Source organism: Nycticebus coucang, chromosome 3 (genome assembly GCF_027406575.1).
Source record: "Nycticebus coucang isolate mNycCou1 chromosome 3, mNycCou1.pri, whole genome shotgun sequence".
Lineage (NCBI taxonomy): Eukaryota > Metazoa > Chordata > Mammalia > Primates > Lorisidae > Nycticebus > Nycticebus coucang.
This window is the reverse complement of record NC_069782.1, coordinates 25908382-25925308: the sequence shown is the minus strand read 5'-3', so window position 1 is coordinate 25925308 and position 16927 is coordinate 25908382. Positions and strand designations below refer to the sequence as shown.

Sequence of the window (16927 nt, the reverse complement as noted above, 5' to 3'; positions counted from 1 at the left end):
CCACATGAGAGCCTTGGATGAGAAGAGACTTGAGGAAGGTGCGCTGGGGGCTGAGCGAAGTCTGGGGCCTGAGAATGGGGGTTCTGGGCTGCGGGCCGAGGAAATTGGGAGGCCACGGGGAATTAGCTCTGGGAACTAGGATTCTAGGGAACTATTGCAAAGATGAACCCCGAGGGCTGGGTGAGGAGAAGGAGTGGATGGGGCGCTAGGAATTTGCCCAGGGACTGGGGAGAGGAGCCGTGGGGAGGCGTGGAGGAGGAGACATAGGTAGGTGTGGGTGAGGGCAGGGATGCAGAGGAGTACATGGGGTTGCAGAGGGCATGCTGTGGGGTGAGTGGAGGCTGAAGAGGAGGTGTAGGACAGGGGATGGGTGGGGACTGCGGAAGAGACCAGGCGCGAAGCTGGGCAGGGGACGCGGAGGGGTGAGCCGGGGATCCCGGAGCCCGCAGAGACTAGGGGCTAGGGGCACGTAGCCGGGAGAGGCGGGCACCGGGCAGGCGCCCCATCGTACCAGGCTGCGCAGATTGTCCTCCTGGGACTGGACCGTCAGCGCGGCGGTCCCAGTCAGCGCCCGGCGAGCGAAGTCGACGCTGCAGCGTAGGTGCAGGTGCTTGGTCCGGCAGACCGAAGCCGGAGAGGCCAGAGAACAAGAATCCACGACCTCTGGCATGGCTCTGAGCGATCGTGCTGCACACCGACCCGCACCTCAACACTCGGCTGCCAGACTCAGACCCGGGCAGAGGAGGCGGGAGGGAGGCAGAGGGGAGGAGGAAGGGCTCGCGGCGCATGCCGGGAAGGGAAGTTCCCTGAAATCAGAGGAGCGAGGGGTTGGCAAGGGTAGGACCACAAGTCCCATAATGCAGCGCGACGAGGCTTGAGCTTGGCTCCCTGGGAGCGTGTATGCCGGGGCGGGCGGGCGACAGAGATTGCACTTGGAGGCTCAGGAGAGGGAGGAAGGGGAAGCAAGAGGGGTAGGAGAGAAGGGTAGGCAGAGGGAAAGCAAACTGGACGCTTCCATTTTAGTTCTGTCCAACTTCGGTGGAGACAACCAAAACAAAAAGACCTATTCATAACTGCATGGTGAGGGCGGGGCGATGTCAAAAGATATAAAATGCCTGTGGGAAGAACCTTTCTTGTGCGGTTCCTCGTTAGTATAGTGGTGAGTATCCCCGCCTGTCACGCGGGAGACCGGGGTTCGATTCCCCGACGGGGAGGCACGAAACTGCTTTTTTTTTCCACTCTACCAGTCAGTTGTAAAATTCATGTTTTAAAAGCTGTTTTGTTGCAGAGTTGCAAGTAAGCTTGGGTCTCGGGTTTTACGGATGATTATGTACATTTCCAGGTCCCGAGCATCTAAAACAGAAAGCCAACATTCCTATCTTAGAAGCTGTAGTGATTTCTGTTATAGGAGTAGAGTTGCACTGGCAGCAATGGGAGTGCAGAGCTGGGACGACTAGCTCAGGTTTGGGGCCCTTCTGGGAGGTGAGGGAGAAAGAAAGATGCCTGGCCTTTAGAACAGGGACCTCCTGAGTTGAAACTGGAGAAATTGGACGAGGCCAGGTCTCAGAGGACCTTAACCACCTGGGCTTTTAATCCTGAATGCATGAATCGGGGACCCATTGACGATTTTAAACAAGGAAGCGCCATGCACGATCAGATTCATGTTATAAAGAAAGCACTGGTAGCACTCAGAAAATGAAAATCAAGTATCAAACCAGAAACAGGAGAGTTAGTAAACTATTAAAATAGTCCAGGCAGAAGATAATGGGGGCCATACACAGATAAGTAGTAAGTTAGGATAGAGAGAAAGGAATGAGTGGAGGTGGATTCACAGACTGGGACAAACCTAAGATGACTCAGGTTTCTGTCTTCAGTGGCTGAATAATCATTAACCAGAGGCAATAGACTATATGAAGTGGGCAGATTTAAGGGGAAGATGTCAAGTTCAATTTTGGACACGAGGAGTTTGAACACTATAGGAATCAAAGTGGAGATGTGGAGACTTGGATATTTAAGTCTTGTAGCTCCGGGGCAGTGTCAGGGAGATATGACAACATCATATACCTGATGGAAGAAATTACAGGGTAAGCTCAACCCAAGTGGATTGTGTAAAGAGCAGTGAAAACAGGTTGGAAGCTAAGCGAACACCAGAATTGAATTTTTTAAAAAAAGGGGCTAGAGGAAGAGAAACCCATGGATAACTAGAAAGAGCCAGCCAATAATGCAGCCCAGGGGACCACTAAAGTAAGGAGTGAAAATTCTCCTTTGGATTTGGCAGTGGGGGAGGATGAGAAAGGAGTGGTTTTGTTGTTTGAGAGTAGCGGATTGAGCAATGACAGAGAAGAGGGGAAGTAGGACCTTAGTCACTGCCAGTTGCTTGGCCAATGCGAGAAGGGAAGATACAGGTGCTAGAGAGAAATGCAGCATTGGGAAAGAGGGTTGGTTTTCTTTCTTCCTTTTTTTTTTTTTTTTTTTGGCAAGAGAATCTTTAACATATTTAGATATAGAGGTGAAAGGGTTTCTAGAGACAAGGAAAGCGAGGATATAAGAAATGTGATGGATTAGGTGTGCTGCTACAGTTCAGTTCTCTACCAAAAATGACCTAACATTTAAATTTGGCTCCAGCAACAGAAGAAGATGCTATACATTTGGGTATCCTTGTGTTGGCCTCTGCAAGCCAAAGAAAAACAAAAATATCCCAGACTATGAAATCCAATCCCTTACACATGCATAGGTCCTAATTTTATACAGCCTGAGAATTTATGACACGATCAACATTTGCAAACATTTTTTGAGGTTACCAGATCTTGGGTGACATATGATACAATAGAATTGATTTAGTTAAATAATACAGAATCAAATTATCTTCTTTAGCTAGAAGGAAGAAAAGCTAGTTTATTAAAAAGATGATCAATGTCTTCAACCACAAATCAGTTCCTCAGTTGATTAATATGTTCATCAAAAGATAGATAAGTAAGGTTGCGCCTGTGGCTCAGTGAGTAGGGCGCCGGCCTCATATGCCGAGAGTGGCAGGTTCAAACCCAGCCCCGGCCAAATTGCAACAAAAAAATAGCCGGGAAATAGCCGGACGTTGTGGCAGGCACCTGTAGTCCCAGCTGCTTGGGAGGCTGAGGCAAGAGAATCCTGTAAGCCCAAGAGTTAGAGGTTGCTGTGAGCCGTGTGACGTCATGGCACTCTACCTCAGGGCCATACAGTGAGACTCTGTCTCTACAAAAAAAAAAGATAGATTAGTAGGCTGAGTGCAGTGGCTCGTGCCTATAATCCTAGCACTCTGAGAGGCCAAGGTGGATAGATTGCTTGAGGTCATGAGTTCAAGACCAGCCTGAGCAAGAGTGAAACACTGTCTCTACTAAAAATAGAAAAGCTGAGGCAAGAGGATCTCTTGAGCCCAAGACTTGGAGGTTGCTGTGAACTATGATGACACCATGGCACTCTATCCAGGGTGACCGCTTGAGACTGTGTCTCAGAAAAAAAAAAAAAAAGATAGATAGTAGCAATTGTTTACTAAGATACCACTGACCCCTAAAATAAAGTGTACAAAATTAGCAATTCACAAGCAGTAGAGAAACTTTTTATAGTCAATGTGGATTGGGAATGCTTTAAAAAATGAGGCTTTCCATTGCATTTATAAAATAAGGTAAATATCAGGATCTGTATACCAAAGGTGACTACTTAATTAAGGGTGAAAAAGATGATCTGTATAAAGTTTTATAAAAAGAAATAGTACACATATTTATAGAGCCATATGAACAGGAAATATTACAGCTGTGCTTTTCTCCTGGAAAAGTTACTTATCTCTCAGGATAATTGAGGTACCCATGCTTCATGGGGTTGTTGGAAAGATCAAACGAGATAATGTATGGGAAGTGCTTACTAGCACTGTGCTAACCAATGGGACCAGAAGCAGAAATAACAGTTCTGGAGATACAAAATCCTATAAGTTAATGCAGTTCCCTCACACACATTTGCTATGGGCTTTCATTTTGTCTATTTTGATAATTTTAATATTTATTTTTCCTTCCTAAAAACTCTTGCTTTTAGGAAGACCTGGGAAATGAGAGCCAACCAAGGTTTGTACAGCAGAGCAGGTCATAACAAATTATGCCTCCAAAAAGGAATGGCAATATTAGCAAAGATATGTTTTGAAAGGCATTTATAGGAAATTTCAGTTGGTACACTCACACTTCCTTAAAAGGGAATAAAGACTTCGCATTATTATTATTTCTTTTTTGGGGAGACAGAGTCTCACTTTGTCCCCCAGTGTAGAGTGCTGTGACATCATAGCTCACAGCAACCTAAAACTCTTGGGCTCAAGCGATTCTTTTGCCTCAGCCTCCCGAGTAGATGGAAGTATAGGCGCCTGCCACAACGCCTGGCTATTTTTAGAGGCAGGGTCTCAGTCTAGCTCAGGCTGGTCTTGAACTCATGAGCTTAGGCAATCCACCTGCCTTGGCCTCCCAAAGTGCTGGAATTATAGATGTGAGCCACCATGCCCGGCCACATTATTTTCTCCCCTTCCTTCACATTTTCTTCCCCCTTTCCTTTCTTTAAGTATTGAGTGTAATTTGCAGATATTTATTAAGTGCATTCTACTATACTGCTACCTAGAATAAGATTTGGGAAAGACTCCCTCCTACTTGTTGAATACTTTATACTCTAATTCCAAGTTACACTAATGACCCAAGGAGAACTATACATGAAGTTCTGGAGAGACAAGGTCTATCCCTTTGGAGAAGGTCAGGAATAACTTCATGGATGATATCAGATTTGAGATGGTGCTTAAAGGATGAGGATTTTAATAGGAAAAACTAGTAAGAGTGATTGTGGGGAATGGGGAAGTGGGCAGCCTTCTAGGTGGATATAGCAGGAATCAAGCCTCGGGATCAGAAGCAGAGCAGTTCTGGAGATACAAAATCCTATATGTTGATGCAGTGCCCTCACACACTCCTTAATATTATCTGCCTTGCCTCTTTTCTCTCCAGGTTACACATCTGGTATGTGGGATACCATTAGTTGTTCCCCAGTACGTGTATTTCTTTTCATCCCAGAGGAAGACTACATTTCCCAGCCTTCTTTGCAGTTAGTTCTGTCCAATGGGATATAAGCAGAATTGTTGATTATAACTTCTGAGAAGTGTCTTTAACAGGCACTTTTTCTTTTTTTCACCCTTTCTCTATTTCTGTTATCTGGAATGTAGACTTGCTAACTAGAGCTCTAAGTGCCATTTGCATCATAAGGTTGGAGCCATCAGCTGCAAATAGCCAGGTCTCTGGGGATCACAGAACTCCCATGTGGACTACTCTGGATTGCTTTTCCTTAAGAGAGAAATAAGCTCCCACTTTGTTTAAGGCAGTATTATTTGGGGTATCTGTCCTTCTCCAGGAACTCAACCTTTACTAACACACCTGGTCTCGGGTGGATTCGTTTATTAGTTTTGCCCCGGGTACTTGCCCGTGTCAGTTGTCAATCACTTTTTGTGGACTATTACATAATTTTGAAACATGTTATTTATCATGTAGGTCTTTCTCCTTATCTATCTCCTAGATAACAGTCTAATCTGATCTTCTCACTACTCTGCTTAAAATCCACCAAGGTCTCACCAATGTCTCCAATAGATACTCTCCACCCTTTTTTGACTTAGCGCCCATTTTCAAATACTAGAATTTTGGGCATATAATCCAAGGGATTAAAAAATGAATGTGGGGTTTTGTTTTAAAGCATTATTTTTAAAGTATGCTTTGGCAAAATTTTAAAAATAACATATTATTCACAGTATATAAGAATATATAGTTGTATATTTGCATATTTGCATGCTTTTCCTGTTTTTTTGAATCTGAAAATTATATTAAATGAAAGCTGAGTCTCATTTCTTGTTTAAGTTTACTGTTTTTTTGCCTTTTTTTTGAGACGGAGTCTCACTTTGTCGCCCTCTGTAGAGTGCTGTGCTGTCACAGCTCACAGCAACCTCAAACTCTTGGGCTCAAGTGATTTTCTTGCCTCAGCCTCCGAAGTAGCTGGGACTACAGGCGCCCACCACAATGCCCAGCTATTTGTTGTTGTTGTTGTTGTTGTTGTTGTCATTGTTATTTAGCTGGCCCAGGCCAGGTTTGAACCTTCCAACCCTAGTATATTTGGCTGGTGCCCTACCCACTGAGCTATGGGTGGTGCCTAAGTTTACTGTTTTAATGAGCACTCTGTCCTCTGACTCTGCCACCCTCACTCACAACTCCTCTTCTCCTGTGGGTGTTCTCTTTAGGAACGTTTTGTTCCTCTTCCCTTTCTCCACATTTTAGCAATTGATGTTTATAAGAGTTGAGAATCCTAATTTGCTGAAGAATGACATGGAAAACTGCAGCGGTATATCTGGACTCCTCAGCTGGTGCCCTTCAAGATTGTGTTACCATTTAAACAAAATGGCTTTCTCTGTTGCCTCTGCCTGCTTACCCGGTCTGGAAATCTTCTGATTAAACTCTGCCTCCTCATTAAACTCTGCCTCTTGCTTCTTTCCTGTAGAAATGTATATCCTATACACATCACACTGAAAACATCACACTGTCCCCCTTAAATATGTACAATTATTGTGTTACTTTCAAAAAGAAAACAAGCAAAAACAAATATGTATTCTGCTTTACACCATTATTTAAGCCACTCAGCTTAACATTCGCTCTGAGAGACATTACCAAAGTAGCATAAACCTCTAACTTTAAACCAAACATATTTCTATTATTTTGACCAACAGCATATTTATGATAAATGACACTGAGACCACAGAGTCTTCCTGGGGCCACCAGGCCCTGTAGGACTTTGTTTCTGCTCACCTTTCCCATTTCATACTTCTTTCTTCCCCCCACCAAGCACCGTTGTTCTGACTCTGCCTCCGCCCGTGCTTGCTCCTTCACGCCACCCTCCCTCACAACTCCTCTTCCTCCTGTGGGTGTTATCTCTCTAGGAACATTTTGCTCCTATTCTCTTTCTCCACATTCTGCCTAGACAATTCCCTGTCTAGCAATTAGTTAAGTGAGAACGTGAGGGGCAGACATGGGCATTAAAGTGAAGGTGAGGGCATAGGCTTGACTTAAAAGAACCTTTTATGTGGGCCGAGTATGGTGGCTCACACCTGTAACCCTAGCACTCTGGGAAGCTGAGGTGGGTGGGTAGGCCTGAGCTGAGGAGTTTGAGACCAGCCTGAGCAAGAGCAAGACCCCTGTCTCTAAAAATAGCCGGGTGTTGTGGTGAGCAGCTGTAGTCTCAGCTACTTGGCAGGCTGAGGCAAGAGAATCGCTTGAGCTCGAGAGTTTGAAGTTGCTTTGGCTGTGACATCATGGCACTCTGATGAGCATGACAAAGTGAGACTCTATCTCAGGAAAAAAAGAAACTTCTGTGCCCCAAGAAAGAGCTTGGAACTCATCCTCAAGGCTATAAGTAGTCTCAGAGGTCTTAGCATCTGGGATATGCCTGGTCAGGACTTGCCTTATAGAAAGGTTTTCCTGTGGCAGCATAGAAGACACACTTGGAGGTGTGTGTGTGTGTTGTAAGGTGTGGACAGGAGGAAATCCACCCAAGTCCTCCCAAGTCTACCCCTCCTATTGCCCTCTTTCTTGTTGCTTTAGAAGACAAACATGTAGGTAATTTTGCTTTGAGAGTTTTATTGGTAATTGTTATAGGAAAACAGACTGTCAGGGAAGGGAACAGAGGCAGAAGCTGGCAGAGCAATTCTGAGGTGAAAGGTGATGGTGGCTTGGACCAAGAAGTCAGCACTAGCATTGATAAGATGTGATCAACTTCAGCATAATTTTTGAATGCAGAGCTACTAGGTATTCTTGGCAGTTTAGATGTGGATTATGAGAGAGAGGAGGCAAGACTCAGCCTGAGAAACCAGGAGAAGGTAGCAGAGATGGGGAGATTATCGGAGATATAGGCTGAAGTGGGAGAGGGTAAACCCAAGAGTTCAGTCTTTTCCATATTAAGTTTGAGGTGTCTCATTGTCATAAAGTGATTTTGAAATAGGAATTTGGGAGTTTAGCATATAGATGGCACAGGGAGAAGAGAAACTAGCCTTGGAGACTAGGAAGCAATGGCCATTGAAGAAGAGGAAAAACCACTGGAGTGTGGTGTCACACATCTTGGAAGACAAGTGAAATATTTCAAAGACAAAGGAGTGATCAGCTGTGTCACATGCTGCTGTTAGTTTATTTACTTTTATTTATTTATTTTTTTTTGGAGACAGAGTCTCACTCAGTCACCCTGGGTAGAATGCCATTGGTCATAACTAACAGCAACCGCAAACTCTTGGGCTCAAAAGTTCCTCCTGCCTCAGCCTCCCAAGTAGCTGGGACTACAGGCACCCACCACAATGCCCGGCCAGTTTTTCTATTTTTAGTAGAGACAGGGTCTGGAACTCCTGAGCTCAACCAATCCTCCCACCTCCCAGAGTACTGGGATTGCAGGGGTGAGCCACTGTGCCCAGCCTGCTGTTAGTTTAAATAAGATGGGGAGGCCAGGTGCAGGGGTTCATGCCTGTAATCACGGCACTTGGGAGACTAAGGCAGGAAGACTGCCTGAGCTCACAGGTTCAAGACCAGCTTGAGCCAGAGTGAGACCCTGTTTCTGAAAAATAGCCGGGCATTGTGGCAAGAGCCTGTAGTCCTAGCTATTTGGGAGGCTGAGAGCCCAACTCTCACTTGAGCCCAAGAGTTTGACATTGCTGTGAGCTGTGAAACCAAGGTACTCTACAAGGATGACAAAATGAGACCTTGTCTCAAAAATCAGTCAATCAATAAGATGGGGGCTGGGAACTGATCTTGTAGTTTAGCAACATGAAGATCCACTGGAGACCACAACATGAAGAGCAGTTCTGATGGAGAGGGAGAGAGTCAGGGACAGTGAAAGCCAAACTGAAGTAGATCAAAGAAGATTGGGAAGAGACAATAATTGTAGTCAGAGTATAGATTACTTTTTGGGAGAGTTTTGCTGTAAAGGAGATCAGAGAAATGGAACTGTAGCTGGAAAAGAAAAGAGGACTTGAGAGGATTTTTGTTAAGGTGGAGAAAGAGGGCTGGGTGTGGTGGCTCACACCTGTAATCCTAGCACTCTGGGAGGCCGAGGTGGGTGGATTGCTTGAGCTCAGGAGTTGGAGACCAGCCTGAGCAAGAGGGAGACCCTGTCTCTACCAAAACTAGAAAAAAAACAAAAAACTAGCCGGGCATTGTAGTGAGCACCTATAATCCTAACTATTTGGGAGGATGAGGCAAGAAGAATTGCTGGAACCCAGGAATTTGAGGTTGCTGTGAGCTATGATGTCATGGCACTCTATTCAGGGTAACAGAGTGAGACTCTCTCTCAGAAAAAAAAAAAAAAAGAAGAAGAAAAAAAGATGGAGAAATAAAGGCATATGTTAGAAGCTGAAAAAAATGAAAAATAAAGGTCACTGGAACCAAAGACCACAAACACAAAAACAACCTTAGGCAACATTCCCTGTATGTCATACTCTCTCATGCACGGCCCCACCCAGCTCTGCAGCCTGCACTGATTCAGGTGGCTCCACACACCTGCTTCAGCCAAGCTGGACTCCAGTTGCCCCAGGTCTGTGCCTTCTGCCCTCCCCCTCCAGACCCTGCTTCCCCTCCTCCCACTCTGGGCCTTAGGCCAGTAAAATCTATTTCCCTTAGGTAAGAAGGTGCTGCATGGGACATACTTCACTTCCTCCCTCCAATGTGGGAGCAAATAGAATAAATTTGGTCAGCTACTTTTTTCACATTTAGCTCACAACATGGTTGAGGCAATCCTGACCCGTTTCTCCACTGTTTTGTTCAATCTCTTTTTGCTTCTCTTGTGCACAAATACTGTATTTACAGTCACATCTCCAGTATGTTTTTCATTTCAAGAGAAGCTGTGGGAGGTCAGAAATGAAAGAAGCATGGGACAAAGTTCTCCAAATTTTGTAAAATAGCCATTCCCCTCCAGGCATTCTCCTACCCCACAGTGATTGACAGCAGGCGGGGTCTGCAGAACCTCTCCAGCCACTGATGTCTTCTCCTGCACAAATCTGCCTTTTGTTTCTCTGCTGGTGTCCTCCTGAGGGGAGGGACTACCCTGAACAGAGCATATTGTCAAGCAGAGTGCCCACTGGTTATGTGGCCTTTTCTCTTTCCCCCTGGGCATGTGCCTGAAGTCCAGTTGTGGCAGTGTCTTTTAGAAGCCTTGAAAGGATACTTTTGAGGTGGGAGGAAATATAGTTCAAGACTTAATTAAATAAGCCAGGACTCCTGCTCTTGGGGTCCACCTCCCTTGATCCCCAAAAGAGTGCTCCCCTATACTCTGATGTTATCCTCAACAAAGTATTTACTACCACTGCCTGATTGTCAGTTTACTTGTCAAGCTGTCTTGGATTGGAGCCAGAGTGCCCACTATCTTTGTGACATCTCATGTACTTCATATTCTCTCCAGCACTGGCCCCACCTTGCTCTGCTTCAGTGTCCTTAAGACCTTGACTGTGGGCCAGGTGTGTTGGCTAATGCCTATAATCCTAGCATTCTGGAAGGCCAACTCGGGAGGATTGCTTGAGGTCAGGAGTTCAAGACCTGCCTGAGCAAGAGTGAGACCCAGGGGCTGGGCATGGTGGCTCAGGTCTATAATCCTAGCATTCTGGGACGACAATTTGGGAGGATTGCTCGAGGTCAGGAGTTCAAGACCTGCCTTAGCAAAACCAAGACTGGAGTGGGAGGGCAGGTACAGTGGTTTACGTCTATAATCCTAACACTCTACAATGCCAAGGCAGGTGGATTACTTGAGCTCAGGAGTTGGAGACCAGCCTGAACAAGAGCGAGACCTCCATCTCTACTAAAATAGGGAAAAAAAAAGCTAGCTGGTGGTTGTGGCAAGCACCTATAGTCCCAGCTACACAGAAGGCTGAGGCAAGAGGAGCTCTTGAGCACAGGATTTTGAGGTTGCTGTGAGCTATGACATTATATCACCCAACAGGGTTACAAAGTGGACTCTGTCTCAAAAAAAAACAAAAAAACTTAACTGTGTATTTCCCCTCTCTGAACCTGTTTGTTTATATGAATGAACAAATGTATCAATAAATGACTAAGATTCCATATGAGGAACAAAGACATCCTTTTGTTCAGTACTTCACTCTGTGTTGACTCTGGACCCTTCCTCTGTCCTCTGATGCTACCAGGCAATTGGTTTGCTTGCAATGCAGAATGCCCTTGCCACCCTCCCACTAATGTAAACACTATAAAAAATTATTGGAAGGGGCAGAGCGAAATCATGGACTAGAAGGAGCCTTCAGCTGAGCTCTCCTAGTAACCTAGCCATACCTGGCGCAGGGAGCTTGCCTGGAGTAGTAGCTAAGGAAGCACAGCTAGGAGGTGGTGAGCTGGATACAGTGTGTGATCCAGAGCATTGGAAATCTGACCCATTAGGCAAGTGATTGTGACCGGCTGGGATTGGCTGGCCCCTGACAAAAGTCCGGGAAGGGAGGAAGCCTTTCGGAGTTTTCAGTTTAGGGAGAAGCTGTGCATTGAGTGGAAAGCTTGGAAGAGTGGGTAGACTCAAGCAGTATACAGCAAACAGATTTACATACTGGTTAGAGTGGATTGCCATTGGTTTGGTGGCTGATGAGATAGTCATACTGGGAAGGTCTCATTGGCCAGGGGGCTGCCATTGTGGGAAGGTCGTGAGAAGGTTTTATCAGGGGCCTAAAGCATGGCTGTCTTAATTCCACTTGCCAGGATCAGAACGCCACTCTTGGGACAGGCTGAGGGATTCCTGTACCCCATGGAAACTGTTGTCAGGAGAAACTGTAAGACCTATCCCTGAAGGATTCTGGAGAGCTTTAAGATCCCAAACCAACTGGGTCTGAATGCTGAAGAAACAATCAGGTAACTAAAGCAAGTAACAAGGCAACTAAGTTAGGAATAAGGACCATAGAGGTTGCTGGCTGTGTTCTCCATCTCCTAAAAAAACCACACTACCACCTCATGTCCTAGCGACATATTGCAACATATATATTTCTATTAAAGTTGGTGCCTTCTGCTATATATATATATATATATATATATATTTTTTTTTTTTTTTTTTTTTAGTATATTTTTATTTTTATTTACTTTCCTTATTCTTTATTTTTTCTCTTCTATATTGCTGAGGTTGCTGTAGCTTTTGGGTATTTGAGCTTTTTTTGTTTGTTTTGTTTTTTGCTAATTTGGTTGGTTGGTTTTAAAAATGGTTAACTTCCATTTTTACTTTCATCAAGAGCAAAGACTCCTGTATTTTTGGTCACAAGGAAAAGTTTGGCTATTCTCAGGCTGGTAAGGAGCTCCTGATTTCAAGGAACCCTCCGAGCCCAGCCCCTCAAAATCCTTGAAGTACAGCAGTGGCCTTAAAACTGTGCCAGTCAATACCATTTCATCTATTACTCTCATTCTCTCTTCCTGTCCTCATTCTCTCCTGTTCTTCAATTCTTTTCTTTCATCCCCCATTCCTTTTTTTCTTTTTCTTTCTTTCTTTTTCTCTTGTTTCTCCATGCTTGAGCATTACCCTTCTCTTCCTTTTGACCTAAGCTCTGAGACAAGGTGATTTGAAGCAAAGGAGAAAGCAAGAAAGAAAAAGGAGGACAAGGAGGTGAACAAGTAGAAAGAACACGTGAGGAGGAACCAATAGAAAAATTCAGGCAACATGAAAAACCAAAACAGATCAACTCCCTCAAGGGACCAGGTGGCAGCTACTGCAGAAGACTCCACCTGTAAAGAATTTATGGATTTGACAGAAAGTGAATTTAAAATATGGAAGATAAAGACAATAAAAAAAATGGACAAGAAAATGGAAAGACAGAACCAAAAGTCAGATGAAAGATATGTAGAATATAAAAAGGATATGGTTGAGATTAAGGAAATGAAAGAGATAATCAGGGACTATAAAGATGCAGTGGAAAGTATTAAAAATAGATAAGATCATGGAAAAGAAAGAACCTCAGAACTAGAGGATAAAATTTTCAAGTTAACCCAGGTAGCCAAAGAGGCAGAAAAGAAGAGAGAGAAAGCAGAACAGTCACTTAGACAACTATGAGATACCATGAAGTGTTCAAACATACAAAAAATAGGGGTCCCTGAAGGGGAAGAAGATTGTTCCAAAGGAAGGGAGCCCTACTGGAGACTATCGTATATGAAAACTTCCCAGGTTTTACTACGCACTCCTTTCAGGTGGATATTGAACCCCAGGTCATCTCAACTCAAACAGAGCTTCTCCAAAACACATTGTAATGAACCTGTCCAAAGTCAAGATGAAAGAAAAACTTCTGCAGGCAGCCAGAAGTAAGCGCCAACTGATCTACAGAGGCAGAGCCATTGAGATGAAGCAGACTTTTCAACTGAAACCTTCCAAGCAAGAAGGGAGTGGTAATCCACTCTTCAGGCCAGAATTCTGTATCCTGCTACAGTAAGCTTCAAAATTGATGGAGAAATCAAATCTTTTTCAGATATACAAGCACTGAGGAAATTCTCCACAACAAGACCAGCTCTACAGGCAATACTTAGACCTATTCTCAACACTGACCATCATAATGGACCACCAGCAAAGCAAACACCCAGAAGCTAAAAGTCAAAACCTAGCTTCCACAATGGTACAAAGGATAAAACTGCACAACAGACTTTCACAAAATATGATGAATAGAACTCCATGACACTTATCAATTCTCACAATACACGTCAATGGATTGAAGAGGCACAGGCTGGCTTATTGGATAAAAAAAGAACAAGCCATCCAAATGCTGTCTCCAGGAAACATACTTAGCCTTGAAGGACAAATCAAGACTCAGGGTTAAGGGATGGAAAACAGCATTTCAAGCAAATGGAAATCAGAAGAAAGGAGGGGTTGCAATCTTATTCTGAGATACAAGTGGATTTAAAGACACCAAAGAAAGACAAAAATAGACTCTTTATACTAGTCAAAGGAACACTACAACAAGAAGACATTTCAATTTTAAATATTTATGCACCCAACTTAAATGCTCCCAGGTTTATGAAACAGATCTTGATGGATCTGAGCAATATGATATCCCATAACATCATAAGAGTTCAGGACTTTAACACCTCTCTGATAGAACTGGACAGATTCTTTAAACAGAAACTAAACAAAGATACAAAGATCTTAAATGTGACCCTAGAACAAATGGGATGAATAGACACATACAGAACACACCATCCCAAACCTAAAGAAGATACAATTTTCTCATCAGTCCATGGTACATACTCCAAAATCAACCACATCCTACTATACAAATCAAACCTCAGCAAAATTAAGAGAATAGAAATTATCCTTGTAACTTCTCAGACCACGAGGCACTAAAGGTGAAATTCAACTCCAACAAAAAGTTCATCCCCACACAAAGACATGGAAATTAAAAAACATTATGCTGCCTTTTTGGCGCCGCTCAGGGAGGGCCCATACAGCGTTGTTCTGGATTCCCACCGTAACTTAAAGGGAAATTTTCACAATGTCCGGAGCCCTTGATGTCCTGCAAATGAAGGAGGAGGATGTCCTCAAATTCCTTGCAGCAGGAACCCACTTAGGTGGCACCAATCTTGACTTCCAAGTGGAACAGTACATCTACAAAAGGAAAAGTGATGGTATCTACATCATAAATCTGAAGAGGACCTGGGAAAAACTTCTGTTGGCAGCTCGGGCCATTGTTGCCATTGAAAACCCTGCCGAAGTCAGTGTCATATCCTCCAGGAATACTGGCCAGCGAGCTGTGTTGAAGTTTGCTGCTGCTACTGGAGCCACTCCTATTGCTGGCCGCTTCACTCCCGGAACCTTCACTAACCAGATACAGGCAGCCTTCCGGGAGCCTCGTCTTCTAGTGGTTACTGATCCCAGGGCTGACCACCAACCTCTCACAGAGGCATCTTATGTTAACCTGCCTACCATTGCTCTGTGTAACACAGATTCTCCTCTGCATTATGTGGACATCGCCATCCCTTGCAACAACAAGGGAGCTCACTCAGTAGGTTTGATGTGGTGGATGCTGGCCCAGGAAGTTCTCCGCATGTGTGGCACCATCTCCCGTGAACATCCGTGGGAGGTCATGCCAGATCTCTATTTCTACAGAGATCCTAAAGAGATTGAAAAGGAAGAGCAGGCTGCTGCTGAGAAAGCTGTGACCAAGGAGGAATTTCAGGGTGAATGGACTGCTCCAGCTCTTGAGTTTACTGCTACACAACCAGAGGTTGCAGACTGGTCAGAAGGCGTGCAAGTGCCCTCTGTGCCTATTCAGCAGTTCCCCACTGAAGACTGGAGTGCCCAGCCTGCCACTGAAGACTGGTCTGCAGCTCCCACTGCTCAGGCCACTGAATGGGTAGGAACAACCACTGAGTGGTCTTAAGCTGTTCTTCCACAAGCTCTTAAACAAGATGGAAATAAAGGAGGAAAATAAACATCAGTTTTTTAAAACAAACAAACAAAAAAAAACATTATGCTGAATGATAGTTGGGTTCAGGAAAAGATAAATGAGGAAATTGTTAAATTCCTCAAACATAACAACAATGAAGACACAAGTTACCAAAACCTGTGGTATATAGCAAAAGCAATCTTTTTTTTTTTTTTTTTTTGTGGTTTTTGTCTGGGGCTGGGTTTGAACCCACCACCTCCGGCATATGGGACCGGCGCCCTACTCCTTGAGCCACAGGTGCCGCCCAGCAAAAGCAATCTTAAGAGGGAAATTTATTGGATTAGATGCCTACATTGGAAAAACAGAAAGAGAGTACATCAACAAACTTACAAACCATCTTATGGAATTGGAAAAAGAAGAACAATCTAATCCCAAACCTAGCAGAAGAAAAGAAATAACTAAAATTAAATCAGAGATTAATGAAACTGAAAACAAAAGAATCATTCAGAAAATTAATAAAACAAATAGTTGGTTTTCCAAAACAATAAATGAAAGTGGTAAACCTTTTGCCAGATTAACTAGAAAAAGAAAAGTAAAATCTCTAATAACCTCAATCAAAAATGATAAAGGGAAAATAACAATAGATGCCACAAAGATATAAGAGATCATCTCTGAGTTCTACAAGAAACTCTATGCCCAGAAATTTGACAATGTGGAGGAAATGGATTGATACCTGGAATCACACCCTGTCTCTAGACTAGACTTAACCAAGATGAAATAGATCTCTTGAGCAGACCAATTTGAAGAACTGAGATCAAAGAAACAAGAAAAAAAATCTTCCAACAAAAAATGCCCTCGTCCAGATGGCTTCACACGAGTTCTATCAAACCTTCAAAGAAGAGCTTATACCCATGCTGCAGAAATTATTCCAAAAAATTGAGAAGGAGGGAATCTTCCTCAACACATTCTACAAAGCAAACATTATGTTGGTACCAAAACCAGGAAAAGACCCAACTACAAAGGAGAACTTAAGACCAATTTCACTAATGAATATAGATGCAAAAATTCTCAATAAAATTCTAGCCAATAGTATACAGCTGCACATTAAAAAAATCATTCATCATGATCAAGTAGGTTTCATCCTAGGGATGCAAGGCTGGTTTAACACATGTGAGTCCTTAGATGTAATTCACCATTTCAACAGAAGCAAAACCAAAGACCATATGATCCTCTCAATAGATGCAGAAAAAGCATTTGATAAATTCAGCACCCTTTTCTAATTAGAACTCTGAAGAAAATAGGCATAGGTAGCACATTTCTTAAACCAATGACAAACCCACAGCTAATATTATACTGAATGGAGTAAAACTGAAAACTTTTCCACTTAGGTCTGGAACTAGACAAGGTTGTCCTCTGTCACCACTGCTATTCAGCATAGTGCTGGAAGTTCTTGCCAATGCAATGAAGCAAGAGAAGGAAATAGAGGGCATCCAAATGGGGGCAGAAGAGGTCAAA

General features: G+C 43.7%; 2 protein-coding genes and 1 non-coding gene across 4 annotated transcripts in view; 2 read left to right on the top strand and 1 right to left on the bottom strand.

Moving 5' to 3' along the window:
• The window catches only part of LTA4H (leukotriene A4 hydrolase), a 34734-nt gene extending 33930 nt beyond the window's left edge, over window positions 1-804 (bottom strand). Inside the window, exon 1 of one of the 2 annotated variants that reach the window (XM_053582449.1) lies at window positions 512-804. In XM_053582449.1, the coding sequence (XP_053438424.1) occupies window positions 512-670 (159 nt within the window). In that variant the 5' untranslated portion in view covers window positions 671-804. The remainder of the gene's footprint in view (window positions 1-511) is intronic. The other variant, XM_053582450.1, reaches the window with a different exon arrangement.
• Window positions 805-1142: 338 nt separating this feature from the next.
• TRNAD-GUC (transfer RNA aspartic acid (anticodon GUC)) lies at window positions 1143-1214 on the top strand. Its single transcript has one exon. It is a non-coding gene; the product is annotated as a tRNA-Asp (tRNA).
• Window positions 1215-14462: 13248 nt separating this feature from the next.
• LOC128582247 (40S ribosomal protein SA-like) lies at window positions 14463-15476 on the top strand. Its single transcript, XM_053585947.1, has one exon. It carries the CDS (start codon window positions 14519-14521, stop codon window positions 15404-15406), a length of 888 nt encoding a protein of 295 aa, XP_053441922.1. The 5' UTR covers window positions 14463-14518; the 3' UTR covers window positions 15407-15476.
• Window positions 15477-16927: the final 1451 nt, after the last annotated feature.